General features: G+C 36.6%; 3 protein-coding genes across 3 annotated transcripts; all 3 read left to right on the forward strand.

Moving 5' to 3' along the window:
- Positions 1-5,452: 5,452 nt before the first annotated feature.
- Positions 5,453-9,253, forward strand: LOC125223065 (protein RETICULATA-RELATED 5, chloroplastic-like). The gene is made up of 8 exons (XM_048126026.2): positions 5,453-5,983; positions 6,820-6,984; positions 7,097-7,189; positions 7,256-7,371; positions 7,803-7,901; positions 7,976-8,281; positions 8,387-8,551; positions 8,672-9,253. The coding sequence occupies exons 1-8, from the start codon at positions 5,624-5,626 to the stop codon at positions 8,952-8,954; spliced, it is 1,587 nt and encodes a 528-aa protein (XP_047981983.1). The 5' UTR covers positions 5,453-5,623; the 3' UTR covers positions 8,955-9,253.
- A 719-nt stretch (positions 9,254-9,972) lies between these two features.
- LOC125224549 (uncharacterized) lies at positions 9,973-13,003 on the forward strand. The gene is made up of 5 exons (XM_089057582.1): positions 9,973-10,126; positions 11,786-12,061; positions 12,162-12,244; positions 12,343-12,424; positions 12,581-13,003. The coding sequence occupies exons 1-5, from the start codon at positions 10,085-10,087 to the stop codon at positions 12,632-12,634; spliced, it is 537 nt and encodes a 178-aa protein (XP_088913708.1). The 5' UTR covers positions 9,973-10,084; the 3' UTR covers positions 12,635-13,003.
- Positions 13,004-16,096: 3,093 nt separating this feature from the next.
- On the forward strand, positions 16,097-16,659 carry LOC125223741 (uncharacterized). The gene has a single exon (XM_048127024.2). It carries the CDS (start codon positions 16,180-16,182, stop codon positions 16,537-16,539), a length of 360 nt encoding a protein of 119 aa, XP_047982981.1. The 5' UTR covers positions 16,097-16,179; the 3' UTR covers positions 16,540-16,659.
- Positions 16,660-17,965: the final 1,306 nt, after the last annotated feature.

Consider the following 17,965-nt stretch of genomic DNA (forward strand, 5'->3'; position numbering starts at 1 on the left):
AGGAATCTGCTGCTGAAATGTGGAAATTGCTTGATACTCTGTATACTGAAACCTCTATGTCTTCTAGGATGTACTTGCTTGAAAAGCAGTTCAAGTTTATGCTTGACCTTGCTAAGGATATTGATGACAATGTGGATAGGTTTCAGATTCAGGACATTAAGAGATCAGGTGATAAAACCATAGATGAATACACTAGTATAACCCTTATGAATGTCATACCTGATTCCTATAGTGATGTTAAGGCTGCCATAAAGTGGTAGGGATTCTGCTCCTCTAGACCTCACTATTAGCTCCCTGAAATCTAAGGAACTTGAACTTAAGGAGAGAGCTGCTGATAAGAATGCCTATAATAAGGTTTTGAATGTCAGAGGAAGATCTAAATCTAGAGGGGGCAATGAGCCCAGTAGTGGTTCTAGTAATACCTCAAACTCAAGGAAAAAGTTTAGGTCTAGGAATAGAAGTAAGGATCCTAAAACCTATAGGAAGTGTTTCAACTGTGGAGATATTGGGCACTACAAGAGAGATTGTACTAAGCCTAAGAAGAATAAGTTCCCCAACAACAACTCCCAGGTTGAAACTCTTGTCAATGTTGCTACTTATGACAATGTTAATGATTTTGTGTTTATGGTGCATGATCTGCAATTTGTTAATGCTGCTCCTGCTTGCCCCTTTACATCTAATAACTGGCTATGTGATTCTAGATGTACTTATCACGTGAGTCCTTTTAAGGAAGTGTTTTCTGAGCTGAAACCTATAATAAAAACTTTTGTGTCAATGGCTGATGACAAGAAGTGTGAAATTCTTGGTATTGGCACTGTGTGTTTGAAGTTTGAAAATGGTTATATGCTCAACTTGAAGGATGTGAGATATGTTCCTGATCTGTGCTATAATTTGATGTCTTGTACTGCTCTTGAAAATGAGGGTATGGGGGGGAAGTGGGGGAAGGCTGTATGAAAATTTGCAAATGATCTATGTGCCTGTTTAAGGCTAAAAAGAAATGTGGTTTATATGTCCGTACTGTTGTGCCTCTTACATGTGAAAAAGCCTTTGCCAATGTTGTTAAATCTGATAGAACCATGTTGTGGCATAATAGGCTAGGTCACATGAGTGCTAAAGGCCTGAGTATTCTAAAAAAGCATGTCATCCTGTCTGATAATGATGTTCACAGTGAGTTGCCTTTCTGTGATTCTTGTGTGCTGGGTAAACAGCATAGGGTCTCCTTCCCTTCTACCCCTGCACCTGAAAATGTGAGTACATGTATCCTTGAATATTTGCATATGGATGTTTGGGGGCCTGCTTCTGTGTCTTCTTACTCTGGATGTGTTTACTTCTTGTCTGTGATTGATGATTTTTTCAGAAAAGTGTGGTGTTTTTTGATGAGACATAAGTCTGAGGTGTTTGAAAAACTGAAAACTTGGAAAATTTTGATTGAAACTCAGACTGGCAAGAATCAAGGCTATTAGAACTGATAATGGCCTGGAGTTTTATAACAATCAGATGAATGACTTGTGTGATGGTTTTGGAATAAAAAGACATAAAACTGTGCCTTATATCCCACAAAAAAAATGGGGTTGCTGAGAGAATGAACAGAACTTTACTTGAAAAAGTGAGATGCATGCTTTCTAAGTCTGGATTGTCAAAAAAGTTTTGGGGTGAGGCTTTATTAACTGCTACTTATTTGGTAAATAGGTCTCCTTCTGTGCCTCTGGTTGGTCAGTGTCCTGAATATGTATTCTATGGAAAGCCTCTTAACTTTTCTCACCTAAGGGTTTTTGGTTGTACTGTGTGCATACTAAGTCTGATAAACTTGAGCCTAGATCTAGGAAATGTGTTTTTCTAGGTTATCCTGAGGGTGTCAAAGGGTATAGGGTCTGACTTAGGGATGAACCTGGGTTCAAGGTCATAATAAGTAGGGATGTTGTCTTCAATGAAGATGAATTCTCCTGCTTAGGTTGACAAGTAGCCCAGATCCTATAGATGTGGACAATGAACCCCTCAATGGGGTGGAGTCCACAGATACACTCACTGGAGTGGAGCATCCCAGTGATGCTCCAAGTGAGGTGGAGCAGCCATTTTGGAACACATATTCAGTCTATACACCTAATGAGACTCCTGATGAAGGAAATCCAAATATTGTTCATGATGTGTCTGGCCAAAATGTGAATGACAATGAGCATGATAGTCATGTTAGGAATCCCTCCCCTATTCCTGCCCAGAATGTGATACATAGCCCTAGTGGAATTCAAAATGTTGTTGATAATACTAATTTGCAGGATTATGTGTTTTCTGATTCTCAATCTGCTATTCAGTTATGTAAAAACCCTGTGTTCCATGATAGGACAAAGCATATAGATGTAAGGTTTCATTACATTAGGGATATTGTAGAAAAAGGTGAAGTGTTTCTTCAAAAAGTGCATACAGATAAAAACTCAGCTGACATGGGAACTAAGCCCTTACCATTAGAAAAACTTCTTTTCTGCATTAAATATTTGCACTTTGATCTAGGATAGGTTGCATGTCCCGGGGGAAAGACCTCAGCCTTCTTATTAGTTGTGGTAAGGGTGATAAGTGGCTTGAGGCACGAAGTTCTTTTAGACTAATGGGTGTCAGCCCCTTTGGTGTCCAAGAAGACAAGGTGGTGCCCATTCCCTTGCGATGCCTGTGGTGCCACTGAGAAAGGGGACTCCTACACCTGCAACATATGCGACTACTGGATACACGAGAGTTGTGCACTCCTCCCCGAGTCTAAGGACTTCCCTCATCATCACCACTCTCTCTCCCTCGCCTTTTATCCTCCCCTTGAGTACATCCGCTATGAATTTGATTGTGCTATATGCAACACAACTTTGTCATTGCGACGTTGGGTCTATCATTGCCACCTATGCAGATATGTCGTCCATCTCAACTGCACCACCTCCACGTAATACTCCTTTTTACTAGTACTATTTATTCATGTCAAACACATGTATGTTTACATTTTGGGTTTATGATTTAATTAATTGTTTTGGTTGATTTTCTTTCAGATTCACTAAGGATGAAAATGAAATTGCAACTGATGATGAGAAAGAGGTTACCAAATTTCCAATGGCAGTAGATGACATGTATGAGAAGATGATCGTATCTTTCGTTAAGCGAGAAAGTGGACGAATTCTTGTCCCTCGTGATCATGACAATCACAACATTGGTGGCAAGTATAACTTCTCCAATCACCCTCATTTACTAACTTTTATTACATTTTCGTCGTCTTAATCATCATCTTCTCATAATCACTGGAAAAAATATGATGAAGAAGGAGATGATGAAGATTATTGTGATAGTATTCCAAGATCGGAATTAATATGTGACGGGTGCATATTGGCTATACATGAAAAGGAAACAAACAGATGATGATGGTGAGTATGAGAATGGTTATATGAGTTGTGATGAATGTAAATACTCTCTTCACTTGTCTTGCTTCAAGTTACCACTAAACATCCCCTCACTTCCTATTCATCCTCTCAAAGATCACAACTTAATGCTTGGAAATGTTGACAAGCTAACAAGTTGGATACTATGTCGTGTTTGCGATGCTTATAAGAATGGGCTCTATTACACTTGTACTGGCGAAGAATGCGAATTCAATATAGACATCAAGTGTGCTTCTTTGCCCAACACCATAAAGCACGCAGCTCACCCACGACATAATTATCTCAAGCTAGTCGCAGGCGAATATATGTCTGGATTTTGTGGTAACTGTTATGGGTTTATAACTCCACAAAAGGGACAATACAAATGTAATAGCTGCAGATTCCGTGTGTGTGGTGCATGTGTGATGCTACCAACAACAAATAAGCATAGATTGGAAAAACACTTATTGTGGTTGACATATGATGCATATGTTAACCGTCCCGGTGAGTTCTATTGCAGCAACTGCGAACACTATATTCACCCCAAGAACTGGATGTATCACTGCCGGGACTGCGATCAATCCTTTCATACCAAATGCTTTCCCGCTACGTCCGGTGAGTATAGAAACGTCAAATATGGGGCAGAGCCGTATGTGATTTCCGGTATTCATGATCATCCTCTTAGATTTGAAATCATAACCAAGAAAAAGAGATGCGACCTATGTCATGAAGATAGGTATGATGAGCCTGGATTTCAATGTGTGTCATGCTTCTTTGTCGTGTGTATAACATGCGTCGTGAAAGAGATGGATGGTGCCTGGAAGGTCTTCTGATTCTTGTATATATGCTTCATGTATCTTATGTATTTTGAGTAAAAAAAGTTGTATGTTTCTTATGCATAATTTTGGTTGATTTTGGCACTTTTTTACTTGTAAATTGTTGAAAACAAAGGATTAGAGCGAGCTGAATGATGTTTATGGATATATTGAGAAAGGAGGAGAGTGGACACAAGGAAAATAAAATAGCTTCAAAAACCATTGGTGGGAAAGTAGCTTAACAATATAAATAAGTTAAGTTGGTATATAAATAAAAATCAAAAAGCCTATACAATATCGGTGAAATAAACAATGTTGTCTTTTTTTTAAAGAAAATATCATTAATTGGTCAAAATATAGGAATAATATCTTAAACTTAGGCAATTATATACTCTTTCGTTACGAGATAATTGAGAATAAATCTAAAATTTTATGGTTTTTCTAATCCACTTTTAGAAGCTACGAGACAACGAAATTTGATAAAATTTCATGATTTTTTGCAGTGTGCACTTGATATTATCACTAACAAACTGACAATTTTTCTTAACTGAATTGAATTGATTAAAAGTAAATTAATTTTTCAAAGTTTGGATTAATTTGAAAGTAAATTGATTTTTCAAACACTGTGGCTATTTCATTTTTATCAGAAACATGACCAAGGGCCCTAAGGTATAAGCCCAATCAATTTTAATTCAATTAACAAGTAAGCAGAGGTTTCACTATTGGAATTTCAATTTTCTCCTTAAGGATTTATAAATCCAATTCTAGAGAACGAATTTTATAGAGATGAATTAAGAGAAATAATTTAATATGTGCGTGAGTTGATCTAGCAGTATTTGAGGAAACAATATAGTGAAAATGTTTGAGGATAAAGATCGCGGATTAATTCGACAAAATTTAATATGTGCGTGAGTTGATCAATGAGTAGTATTCAAGGAAACAATAGGGTGAAAATGTTTGGGGACAAAGATCGCTGATGAATTCGACACATATGCAACCCACATCCGGCCTCACATTATAATTTGGCACCATGAAACCTCTCCCGCTATGTAGATGAACCGGACGCGAACCTTAGCCACCCGTGCAGCCTCGAACTAGACTGTGTTGCGGCTGCTCTTAGCATTGGATCCCGAATCCCACCTAACTCCACCGTGGAATTTGTGCAAATATTTAAAAAAATGATAAATAAAAATGAAATAGGATACGGTACCGAGTCGACTCACCTTCGAGTTACAGTGAGTCAATCAAAACCTTAACTTCACCCTCAACCCCTAATCTCTTTCTCTCTCTTCTTCTTCTCTCTCAGGGAGGAAACAGCTCAAGCGGAAAATCCAATCCTCCGCTGCAAATTGAAGCTCCAATCTTCAATTCCACTATCCAGCTTGCTTAGACCCGATTCGAATCGGAAAATCAACGCGAAACATGTCTCATTCAGTGTTCCAAACGGCGCAGATTATGCCCCTCGCGCCAACGACCAAATCCCTATCGTCCAAGCCGCTGCAGCCGATTTCAACCGTCTCCCTGCGTTTATCGCCGCCGCCGCTCGCCGGGAGGCGGCGGAGGCGTTATTTTGCGATTGTCGCTTCGTCTTCTTCGCTGGTGGACGGCGACACGAATGCGCACCTTGAGCGATGCTTTCAGGCGTCTCCGGATGCTCCGTCGTCGAGCTCCGTGGAATTTGGCCCCACTATGAAGGGCGGGCAGTACGGGGCGTTTGGAGCTGTTACCTTGGAGAAATCGAAGCTCGATATGACGAAGAAGGAAACTAAGTCTAGTCCTCAGGTAGTTTTGAATTTCTTAAGTTATGCACAGTTGATTCTAGTAAGAAATTAGTTGAGAGATTTATGGTGGATTTATGCGGTTAAGGAATGGATAGGGAAGGATATCTGTTGGAAATGATGTTTGTGTTAATTCTATTTTATCCATTTTCTCGAGTAACTGAGTAGTCCTTCACCTTTCAAGGTATCTGGTAATGTTTGATTGAGGAGCCTTTATGCTCATCTTCTGTTGATTAATCGTTGGTGACTGAATTCCATCCTCCATTGTTAATTTACGAGTTTCTGGTCCATGGACAACTCATTCTGTAAGAAATTATTTGAGAGGTTTGAGGTGGATTTATGCAGTTTTAAGGGAGTATTGAGTTCTTCTCTGAGGACTTATAATGGATAGAGGAGGTTATCTGTGGCTAATTATGTTTGCATAGTTCTATTTTATCCATTTCTCTCGATCAATCGAATAATCCTTCAGCTTACAAGGTATCTGCTATTCTGCTATTTTTTTATTGGTGAACTCGAGCCTTTAAGTTCATCTTTAGTGGCTGAATTCCGACGTCCATTGCTATAAATTAATTAATTTTTGGTCCACGGAAACCTCATTCTGTAATCTGTACCATTGGCGCAGTTGGATTCATCATTTTACGCTTCATAGCTCTAATTTATAGGGTTTCTGATCTTTAGTGATGCTGATAGTAATTTGAGCCTTCTTGGTTAGATGTTTCAGAGCTGGAACTCTCCATTGCTAAACTATTTGCATGCCCACTCTCTCTTCTTTAGATTGTCTTCTTAAACCTACTTTCATGGTTTTAAATGTAATATGGGTGATTCTCTTTGTAATGTCAGATTGACACTGGGGGTGGAGGTGGCAATCAGGGGAAGGGTCTTAGTCACGGAGGTGGTGATGGAGGCGATGATGGTGGCGATGATGATGATTACTTTGATGATTTTGATGAGGGTGATGAGGGAGACGAGGGTGGGCCATTTAGGAGAAGGATCATTCTTGGGGAGGTAATGAACAAATCTGTCTAGTGACAAACAAAAGTGGTCACAAAGACTAATCTATTTAATACTCCAGTAATTGTCTAGCACTTTCTGGCTAACACTCAAATGTTATCTGCAGTTGTTTGACAGGAAATTTGTTGATGCTGTATTAAATGAGTGGCAAAAGACGATTATGGATTTGCCTGCTGGGTTACGTCAAGCTTATGAAATGGTAATGATATGCCCATAATGTCCCCCTCGTTTTTGAGGACTATGTCTGATGTTCGCTTGTTTACAGGGTATGGTTAGTTCTGCTCAATTGGTTAAGTTTCTTGCAATCAATGCCAGGCCAACCACGGCAAGGTTCATATCACGGTCTCTTCCCCAAGGACTGTCTAGAGCATTTATTGGCAGGTTGGTTGTAGGAGTTTTTATTTTCCAAATAAATTGAACATAAAAATATATTGAAAGATATGTTCTTAAAATTGCATTCTTGATATCATCTGGAATATAAACCATGTGATTTGTTGTTGGTTTTTCATTGTACTCTGAGCTTATGAGTCTGAGTACTGTGTAGCCACACGCCTCAATTCCATCTTTTAAAACCTTGACTGCAACTTTGTAATAAAAGTTTTTGATATGCCTTTGAAACAACTATCTATATTATTAAAATTAAGGCGAACAAAAAGTCTCTGTTTGTATGAATCTCTGTTAGTAATAATCATCTTGAACATCTGTTATGTTATGTTATGGTAAATATCACTTTAAGCCTCAAAATATTTCCGCATTACCAATTATATTTGGAACCATTTTTTATTTATTTTTATCTGAACTTCCTCTGACAGGATGATTGCCGATCCAGCATTTATGCTGAGGATGCTTCTTGAGCAGGGAAGTACAATTGGTTGCTCTGTTTTGTGGGAGATCCAGAATCGAAAAGAGAGGTACATTTTAAAGTAGCAAAACACTTACACTGAGCCTCTGGACTCACTAAACACTTAAAATTTCCATGTTTCAGAATAAAGCAAGAATGGGATCTTGCCCTCATCAACGTGCTCACAGTGACAGCTTGCAATGCAATTGTTGTTTGGTCCCTTGCCCCTTGTCGTTCATATGGAACTACCTTCCAAACTGATTTGCAGAATACTCTGCAAAAGCTCCCAAACAATATTTTTGAAAGTAGCTATAGATATAGAGAGTTTGACATCCAAAAGAGACTTCTATCATTCCTTTACAGAGCTGCAGAGCTAAGTATGGTAGGATTTACGGCTGGAGCTGCACAGGGTGCTCTATCAAATTTTGTTGCCAGGAAAAAGGAGGGAAGGTAGAAATATATAATCACAACGATGATGTCCTAGTTCTTATTCTGGTAACATTCTGAGCTTCTTCTTGACACTTTACATTTTTGTTTGGCGATGGATTTTATTAGGTTATCAGTGAGCGTTCCATCTGTTAGCACCAATGCACTCGGTTATGGAGCCTTCCTTGGTCTTTATGCTAATCTGCGGTATCAACTCTTATGCGGTTTTGAGAGAGCTACAACCAGTTACTTTGATGTCATTGGAGTAGCTCTGTTCTTCAGCACTGCTTTGAGGTTTGCCTTTTTAATAATCTCACCCTATCATTTTATAAGCTGATAATGAATTTGATGCATTATTTAGTACTTTTCTGCTCATGGCTTCTTGATGTTAATGTGGGATGCAAATCCATGCAGGGTCCTGAATGTTCAAGTGGGAGAGTCGTCTAGATTGGCATGGCTGGGTGTCGAAGCGGATCCATTGGTTCACTCGGAGGATCTCCTGAAAGCTTACAACAGACCTTCAGAAGGTGCCAACCAGTCTTCTTCCAAATGGTTCATATCCAAGAATGCCATTGTCTCTGGACTCGGGCTTCTTGGGATCAGACAAGGGCAACCCGACTCTAAAGTGGAGGGCGATGCACCTGCGCCCAAGGCCAGAAGGAAGAGAATTGTCAAAAGGAAGGTGGCAACAAGTTGAACCGTGGGCTTCAATATCCGGCTACTATATCAATGAAAATGCTCAGTACGGCATGTGGTTAAAGAGCTAGTAAGGTTGAGGCGTGCCGGACAAAGCATTGAACAGTTTTGATGGTTCTCGGGAAAGGCTCTAGCGCCATTTTTATCGATTCTTTTCCTAATTTTGGCCTCTCTAGCAAATTTAGCATAATAATTGGGAATATTGCAGATTCAACTTGTGTAAGGAAGTTTGATGCTTGTTTCACTTGTACTATCTTAAAAATGTTCAAATATGATTCTAATAATTGCGAATTAGCTTCATCTTTTTGTTTCTTCGTTGTATGAGTTTTTGCTTATTTTCTGTGGATGGTGTGTTTTTACAAATATTCAGTGATACCTGACTTTTTGTCTGTCATGGTCACGTCGAGATTGGATTTGAGATGGAGAATGAGTCTCGCCTTATTAGAGAGAAAAAGTTTTCTAAACTAGAAAGTGCATATTCTTGTGTGACAGATTTAAAAGAAATAGTGCATATTCTTGTGGGATGGAGGGAGTAGTTATGAGTGACACTATAGTCGCACGAACGCGAGACCCACCTACCAAAACTAGAATAAAGTGAAACGAGACTGGATATTCTTTTTTGGTGAAATTAGACTCTATATAATGGATAGAAGTTTGTGTTAAAATGACAACACCTCTTAAAGTGACACTGTGACACCACATATTCAGCAATAGCGTATTTGGATATTGCTGGCCGAGAAAAAATTGCTGTAAATTGTTGTCTAGTGTATTAAATATTGTTGGTCGAGAAAATTTACCCCTGAGTATTTTTTATGATTGTCACGTGGCAGCTGATTATTCGTCCACGTGAACAAATGATTGGCTAGAAAATGTGGTATGATATTATTTTAAAAGATGGTGTCATTTCAACGCACCCCATAGATAGATTTGTAAAATGATTTTTATCAAAAAATTAATACAATATATATTGAGCCCATTTTATATTGGTATTGGGCCATATTATATACTTGTTGGGCCTTCAATTACTTGAGCTGAGTAACAGTATCTATCTCAGTTGCTTTGCTTTGCTCCTTCTCTCTCCTCTCTCGTCACTGTAATCTCACCGCCGTCACCGCCTCTGTTCCTCCTACAATGGCCGACGTTGACGCTTCCAAGGTCCCATCGTTGGCTGAGGTAACTTTCTGCTGGACCGGATTTCTATGTTATTCACTTCTCCGATTTATATTTTGGTTAAATCTTGTTAGCCCTATCTGTTTCCCCCTTTCTGATCAATTCCCCAATATCTTAGATTTACCTTGGCTGGTTCATTTTCGCCTCAGATTTGATTGGATTTTCATTTCCCCACAATTTTCGCCAAGAGTTCTGTTTTGATTTTTCGTTTTCGTGGTTTTCGAATTTGGTCGCATAATGTGTATGCTTTGTGGAAAAGGACAGCTATTCGTCTGAAATTTTAGTCGAATATTACGAAAATCTGGAAAATAAGTAACAAAAACCAGATTTTTTTTCGTTTTATATTGAAAATTGTTAGATTGAAGGATTGGTGTTTTTCGTATGAAGTTTGATGGCTATCAATTGGTGGTCAAGCTCAATCTTTTGCCTCATCTGCTTCGCTGTGATGTCTGATTGTGATTGCTTTTGGGATTTTGTGAAGTCTGTATATTGTTGCTTTAAATTTTGGAGATTTTTATTATCTCTTGTTTTTGGTTGATTTTAAAAAAGGTTAGGATTTAAGAAAACATCATTATGTATAAAAGTATAGAACTGATTGGGGATAGTCCATTTGTTATAAGTACTCATATCCTGCAAATTTCAGCTAGTTTTTATTAAGATGATCTAAACTTAGTTATAAAGGTGGTATATTTAATTTGTAACTCAGGTATATACTTTAATGATTTAAACTAAGCCTCGAAACAACAATCATCAGCTCTACTGAACAAAAAATTTGATCAAAGAGCATTATGGGTAAACCATTTATCATGAATATAATATACATATAGCAAAAGATCACTAATCTGTTGGCATCTAATTTGTATTAGATAGAATGGTTCCAAATGTTTGGAGAATTACTCAAGAGGATCTTTGCTAACCATTATCCAATACTAATGGTTGAGTGGCCAACAAATTTATCTACTTATGTAAAAAGTTCCATTGCTAGAATTAGGAAAATATTATTGATGAGGTCAATTAGAACATAATTTTGTCACCACCATCACCAATCACCATTGTCACAATCACCAAAGCCACTCGCTGCTTTCGGGGTCAATTGTTACTATATTCACCTTGTAAAAAGTAATACGTATGGTGTAAACAGCAGAATATTTATTTGCAACTGTCATTACATTTAATTGGAGTTTTTTTAGTTAATACTTTACCTATATTTTGTCCTCAAAATCTAACACAACTCTTCTCCAATTAACCTGAGCACGTCTATATTAATATGTTGTTATTGACTCGGAAACACAATCTATGATCTGTATCGGTTAGTTTAATTTACTGAAGTAGAATTCCAAAGAAGTCATTTATGCCTGTGGTAGATGCATCTTCTGCTGTTCATTTTGTGCTCTATTCTGAAATGATGATGCTCATGGCTTAGACATTGTAGGTTGATTACACAAGGAAAGACTTTAAAGGGCTGGAATAGAGAAACTATTTTTATTTTTTTCTAATTTTATTCAATCTTTTTTTAATGGGTAAATGAATTTAAATTTAAAGGTCGTGCCACGGAGGACTCGAGCATTAACCTCTCTACCGCTTGGCCAACTCTCATTAAGGCACGTGGTGGGGCTTTAATTTATAATAACATTCTGATTCTACTTGATTCTTGGTGCACAGGACTATTTACTGGTTGAGAAAAACCTAAAGGAAGTTGTGGCTGAAAAATCAGTGAATTCATCTGACGACAAACCCGCTGAAGATACGACTGCTGTTGAAAGCGAAGCTGCTCCTGTTGCTGGAGAGGGTGCTGAAGCCGCAAATGTTGCTAGTGAAGAAAGTAAGGAATCCAATTCTGTTGATGACACCAACTCTCCTCCCAGCGAAGAAAGCAGCGACAGTGCTGAATCTGGAGACGCAGCTGACCAAGAAGCTGAAGAAACACCCGAGATAAAGGTTTATCTCTAACCAATTAGAATCTCTCCTTTAGCTTTAATGCTTTTGCTTAATATATTAAGCTAACCAATTTATCCTTTTCCAAATGCACACATTGTAGCTTGAGACTGCACCAGCAGACTTTCGTTTCCCTACTACCAACCAAACTCGACACTGCTTCACCAGATATATTGAGTATCATCGGTAGGTGAACTAATATAATTGAACTTTCCAGCTAAATATGTTCTTCTCCCATGCACTAAATCAGGCCAATGGTCCCTCAAATTGGTACATCTTTTCAGGTGCGTTGCTGCGAAGGGTGAAGAAGCACCTGAGTGTGACAAATTTGCTAAATACTATCGCTCTCTTTGCCCCGGTGAATGGGTATGTCTCTGTATGGTTGTATAAATACTATATGTATACATATCAGTGTTATAAGTACAACCAGATGAAACACGAGTCAATCTCATATTAAACAATCTCATTGTTGAGCTGTAATGTAGCTTGCATTCATTCTTGCTCCTCCATTCGTGGCTGCAGGTCGATAGATGGAACGAGCAGAGGGAAAATGGCACTTTTCCAGGCCCTCTGTAATTGATGCCCCCACAAAGTATCACACATTCTCAAATCTGTTTGATGCAATGAGAGTTTCTTCTTCTGAAAGGATCCGAGTAAGTAATAAGAGAATTTGGCTTGTTCTTATGAGCACGCGAAGCTCCAACTATAACGAGGTGTGGCCTCTTTGAACCACATTTTTGTCTAATGTTGTATTTGCCCCGATTACAATGGTAAAGTATACCCCATTTTCATACTCATTTGTCGAATAGCTGTGGCATGCCGTTACACGTTAATCGCTGTGCGAGACCGGGCTTGCCATTCGATCAACATTTTATAACTTCATTCACCAGAACTTGGGTTAAGTTGGTTACAAATTGCCATCACTGTTTGAGTTTTGGTTTTGAATGCAAGAGTGAGAAATTTGTAGTTTGGTCACTAATGTAGACTGCTAGTGTTGAATTACTATACAAATCAGAGTTAGCGTATACATACGAAAGAAACAATACGAATTTTAAAAATATCAAATTTTCGACATATATGAAATTCGAACATGTGAACTCAAACAATTTTAAATTTTTTTTTTTTTTGTAATTCAGAAAAATGCTTTATTTGAATTTTATTGCACTCTACTCGGTTCTTCTAAATAAATGTAGTTAGTAAGGAAAATCGACAGCTAATATATGTCCATCCTTCTTTAGCATTTTTTCCTAAAAATTGTCAAAATTCTACATTTGGAATAAAATAATTTTTAATTTATAACTATTATTTTACACACATTAATGATTGGAATCTTAGCCTAGTTGAAAGAGGAAGCATATTATTAATACCCTGCTGTACTCAAATAATTTTTTCTTTTCCATACAAATGCAAGGTAAATTGTCAATAAAATTACTCTCTTTGTCCAAAATTAGTTGAATATTTTTTGGGACTAGATTTAATGATATTAGTGATTAAAGTGAAGTGAGAATAAAATAAAATGGAAAAAAATGTAAAGTATGAAAGAGAATAAAGTTTTTGCTAAAAAAAATAGGAAACGACGATAAAGGAGTATAAAATTTAGATTTGTTAGCAATCATAATCTCAGTCATATGCAAAAAATATCATTTTTAACGAGTTCAAACAACATCGTCTATTTAATTATAAAAATGAAGTCGTTGGTTGAAAATAACAATAATATACTTTGTCCCAAGTTAATTGATTCGTATTATTTTCAGCACTCAAGTTAAACTGAGTCATTTTATCCGTTGTCAATTTTTATTTTTTTTTAATAATTTTTGAGAATTTTTTAAAGTTAAGGAGATGACCATAAAACTGAACTAGATAAATTTTCGATACCCTCCATCATATAAATTTTGCCACATTTCGACAGAGTACGGGTTTAAGAAATAAATGGAAAGCGAGAAAAATTTAGTGGAGTGTAAGTCCTAATTTTATGGAGTAATTAGTTTTATAATAAAATGTGAATGAGAATTAGTTAGTAGAATATGAGGTTCATTACCAAAAATACTCCCTCCGTCCCACAATAAAAGTCATGTTTTGTCATTTTGGTCAGTTTCACAATAAGATTCGTATTTCACTTTTACCATAAATGATAAGTAGGCCTACGTTCCACCAACTTATTCCACTCATATTTTATTATAAAATTAATGTATACAAGTGAAACTCATATTCCACTAACTTATTCAACACACTTTTTTCTTACATTTCTTAAAATTCATACCGTAACCAAATATGACTCCTATTATAAGACGGAGAAAGTAGTAAACTTTGAAATCTATCAAATTTTATAAAACGGATGAAAATAAAAATATGTAAGAAACTTTAAGGGAGGATGGAATAATAATTACTCCCCCCGTCCCGCCTAAGATGATACGTTTTCCTTTTTAGTTTATCCCAACTAAGATGACACATTTCATTTTTTGGTAACTTTCTCTCTCCAATTAATACACTCAACCACTTTTTCTCACTGCTATTAAAATATTCATCTTTCTTTATCTCTCTACTTTAATACTTACACCCACCTTCTCTTTCCAATTAAACACTTTAACGAATAACTATTAAATTTCCGTGTCGGCTAAGCAATGTGTCATCTTAGCCGGGACGGAGGGAGTATAAACTTGTTGAAACAAAGACATGACATATGTATGTAACATCTTAATTTAATTTTAACATGACAACATGGTATAACGGTAAACATGAAATTCATAATAATTAAGTATTGCTGTAACGTTCACAGAATCTCACTGCTGTTTCAATCTCCACCGTCCGATCAATAACCGGCAAAACTTGCGGCCCTTATCTCTTGCCACCTGAAAACCTAAATTCTGCTGCTGCCCATTTAATTATTTCAAATGCACATGTATTTGTTTTGCTTTTTCCTAACTAAGCCTCTTTTTTTAAATTTTCAAATTATAACTTTTATCATATACTACTACTTTATGTATCCCAAAAAATACATCTAGTAGTACAATATAACATGGATTTTAATAAAAACAACTGGCATATTGTAAATGGAAAAATGTAGCAAGCTGTCATATGATAAAAATGATTAATTATAGTAACTTTTAATTATCATATAGTACTACTTTATTTATCCCAAAAATACATCTAGTATAACTTTAAATTTCATGCAAAATATTCTATTTTCATACTTAAAATAAAATTCATTTTTCTCTCATTGTTTCTATTTGTTTTACTACACTAAACAAATTCATCGAAAATATTGTGCATTTAAGAAAATGATGATTTTGAGGTACTCTTTTCATTTTTGACTTTTAAAAAAATGCTAATAAGAAGAAAATTAATTAGTAAAATATGAAAATAATGATATAATTTAAGTGGATATAGTATAATCTTAATCTTATCTAAAATAGAAAATTACTAGTAAGAAGAAAATTAATAAAAAAATTTAGTAAAATAGGAAAATAATGATATAATTTTAGTGGATATAGTATAATCTTATCTAAAATAGAAAAAGGACTTATTTATATCCTGGATATACAAATTGCAAAAGGGATGTGATCAAATGAAAACTCTAAATATTGTATAAACTCAAAACTATGATCTTGACCATTGAAAAATGTCAACAGATCACAATAAAGCATCAATAGGAAAATGTCAACATAATTTCAACGGTAGTCAACGATTGATGCTGTGTTGAAGCTGTGTTGATACTGTGTTGACATTAAAATCTTGAAATTTTACACTGTGTTGATATTATATTGAAACTGTATTGAGATGTTTTGAATTTATACAATATATAAGTTTGCATTTTATCACTGTCCAATTGCAAAAAGAATAGATTTGTTATGCATATTCCCTTTATTACTTTTACAATCAGCACCAAAAATTTTGAATTCAAAATTGTGGTGAATCATAATCACATCAAATTTGAAATCAAAGTTTCCAAATTAGCTCTAATTCAAAAACTCCAAATAAAAAAAAACAGCAAAAAAAAATCCCTCAAATAAGTATAAATACACACACTGATTAACACTTCCTTCATTCAATTTTCAGCCCTTCTCTCTCTCTCTCTAGATTTTGCACTTTTCCTCCAAAATCACTGAATTAAACCCCCAAAAATGGCCAAATTCTCCGCGATAGTGTTGGTTCTGATCTCGGCATTGGTCGCCGGATCCGCTCTCGCTCAGTCCCCATCCGCCGCGCCTAAGGCTTCTCCGACCGCCGCGCCGCTGGCTGCTCCGCCGAAGCAAGCTGCGGCTCCTTCGCCGCACGCGTCTGCTCCGTCGCCGGCGCCTACGACCTCTTCTCCTCCCGCTCCTCCGAGCGATGTTCCGGCTGGATCTCCCGTTTCTCCTCCGTCCATCGCCAGCGCCCCGGGCGGTGCTGCTCCGGCGCCTCACGCAGCCGCCGCGGTGAATCGCGCCGCCGTCGCCGGATCCGCCGCTCTCGTGGTGCTATCGGCTGCTTTATTGATTTAGGGTGATTTATGTGTTTTTTTTTTATTTTAAATTTTGTGTTCGGGGATTTGATTTAATTTGAATTTATTTTATTTATGATGTAATCATTTGATTATTTATGTTTCAGGCATTTTAGTTTAATTTGTTAGCATTTATAAGTGTTTTATATTTCTATTTCTCCAATCAAAAACGAAAAAATTTAATGTATTTTCTGTTAATATTGATAAGGAAAAGAGGTGAAGAAGAATTGATTTGTAAATTGCATATTTAATTATCGTTATACTCTCTCTGTCCGCCATTAGAAGTCTCATTCATGGGCGGCACGGGTTTTAAAAAATGTTAAGAAAAGTAAGTGGAAAAAAGTTAGTGGAATAGGTTTCACTTGTATATATTAGTTTTAAATGATATTTGAGTGTAATGAGTTAGTGGAAGGTGGGACCCTATTACCATTTATGGTAAAAATGAACCGGGACTCTTATTTGCGGACGGACTAAAATGGAAAAATGGGACTCTTATTCGCGGCGGAGTGGGTAATAACTAATGGTATTATTTTTATGCTAACATTTATTTTTATAGTGAATATTTGAATTATTCCACTATAAAGAAAAAGGCACATCCACCACCATCAGTGATGAACAAAGTTGGAGAATTGGGTGGGAATAAAGTGGCATGTGCATAGGGTACTCTTTATCTGTTATACAATATCAAATGAATCAAATCAAAAGAAATTTACAATACAGAAAGAACAAATTGAGTCGATGAAATAATAGAGGATTTCCTTGACTCAATCTTTCTTCTAGATATAGCAAATTTTCTTCAAGCGTGTATATGCACCTCAAACTCAGTAGCATCGGCTTGGCAAATATGTGTATAAGATGTACGAAACGTGCGTCTCTTTCGCCTATTAAAGGGGATTTGTACATGTTCAATTTTATTAAGTCCTTCGAGGTTATAAGAAGATAAAATGCCAAGAACTCGACATGGCTGGTGAAGAAACTCAGTCCAAGTCCCGTGATTTTGGTTGTTGGGCCTTCTTGCACATGTTGCGGATATTAGGCCCAACAACCAAATTCATTTTAACTCGCCAAATATTAATTTTTGAAAAAAATGCTAGTACATGTTAGAATTATATGCTCACAATGTGGAATAATGTGCAACTACTTATTGAATTATTTCATGTAAAGTTAAATAAATAGCCACCAAATTAGTTAAGGATCCTACAAACTCAAAACCAATCCCAAATCAATATGCAACCCTACAAAGCTCAAAAAATCAATTTTCCAACAAGCAATTCATTCTATTAATATATTTGAAATTGAATATCGACATAAATTCATGAACATGATGTGTAGACACCTATAATGGAATTGAAGCATCACATGTGTGGGGTTTCAAGTTTCAACATCCACAAAAATAATGTTGTTCTCCATGTGTTTCATGCTTTTGT

The sequence above is a fragment of the Salvia hispanica genome, chromosome 1 (genome assembly GCF_029641045.1).
Source record: "Salvia hispanica isolate PSC_SH4W2 chromosome 1, Shi_PSC_v1, whole genome shotgun sequence".
In the NCBI taxonomy this organism is placed as follows: domain Eukaryota; kingdom Viridiplantae; phylum Streptophyta; class Magnoliopsida; order Lamiales; family Lamiaceae; genus Salvia; species Salvia hispanica.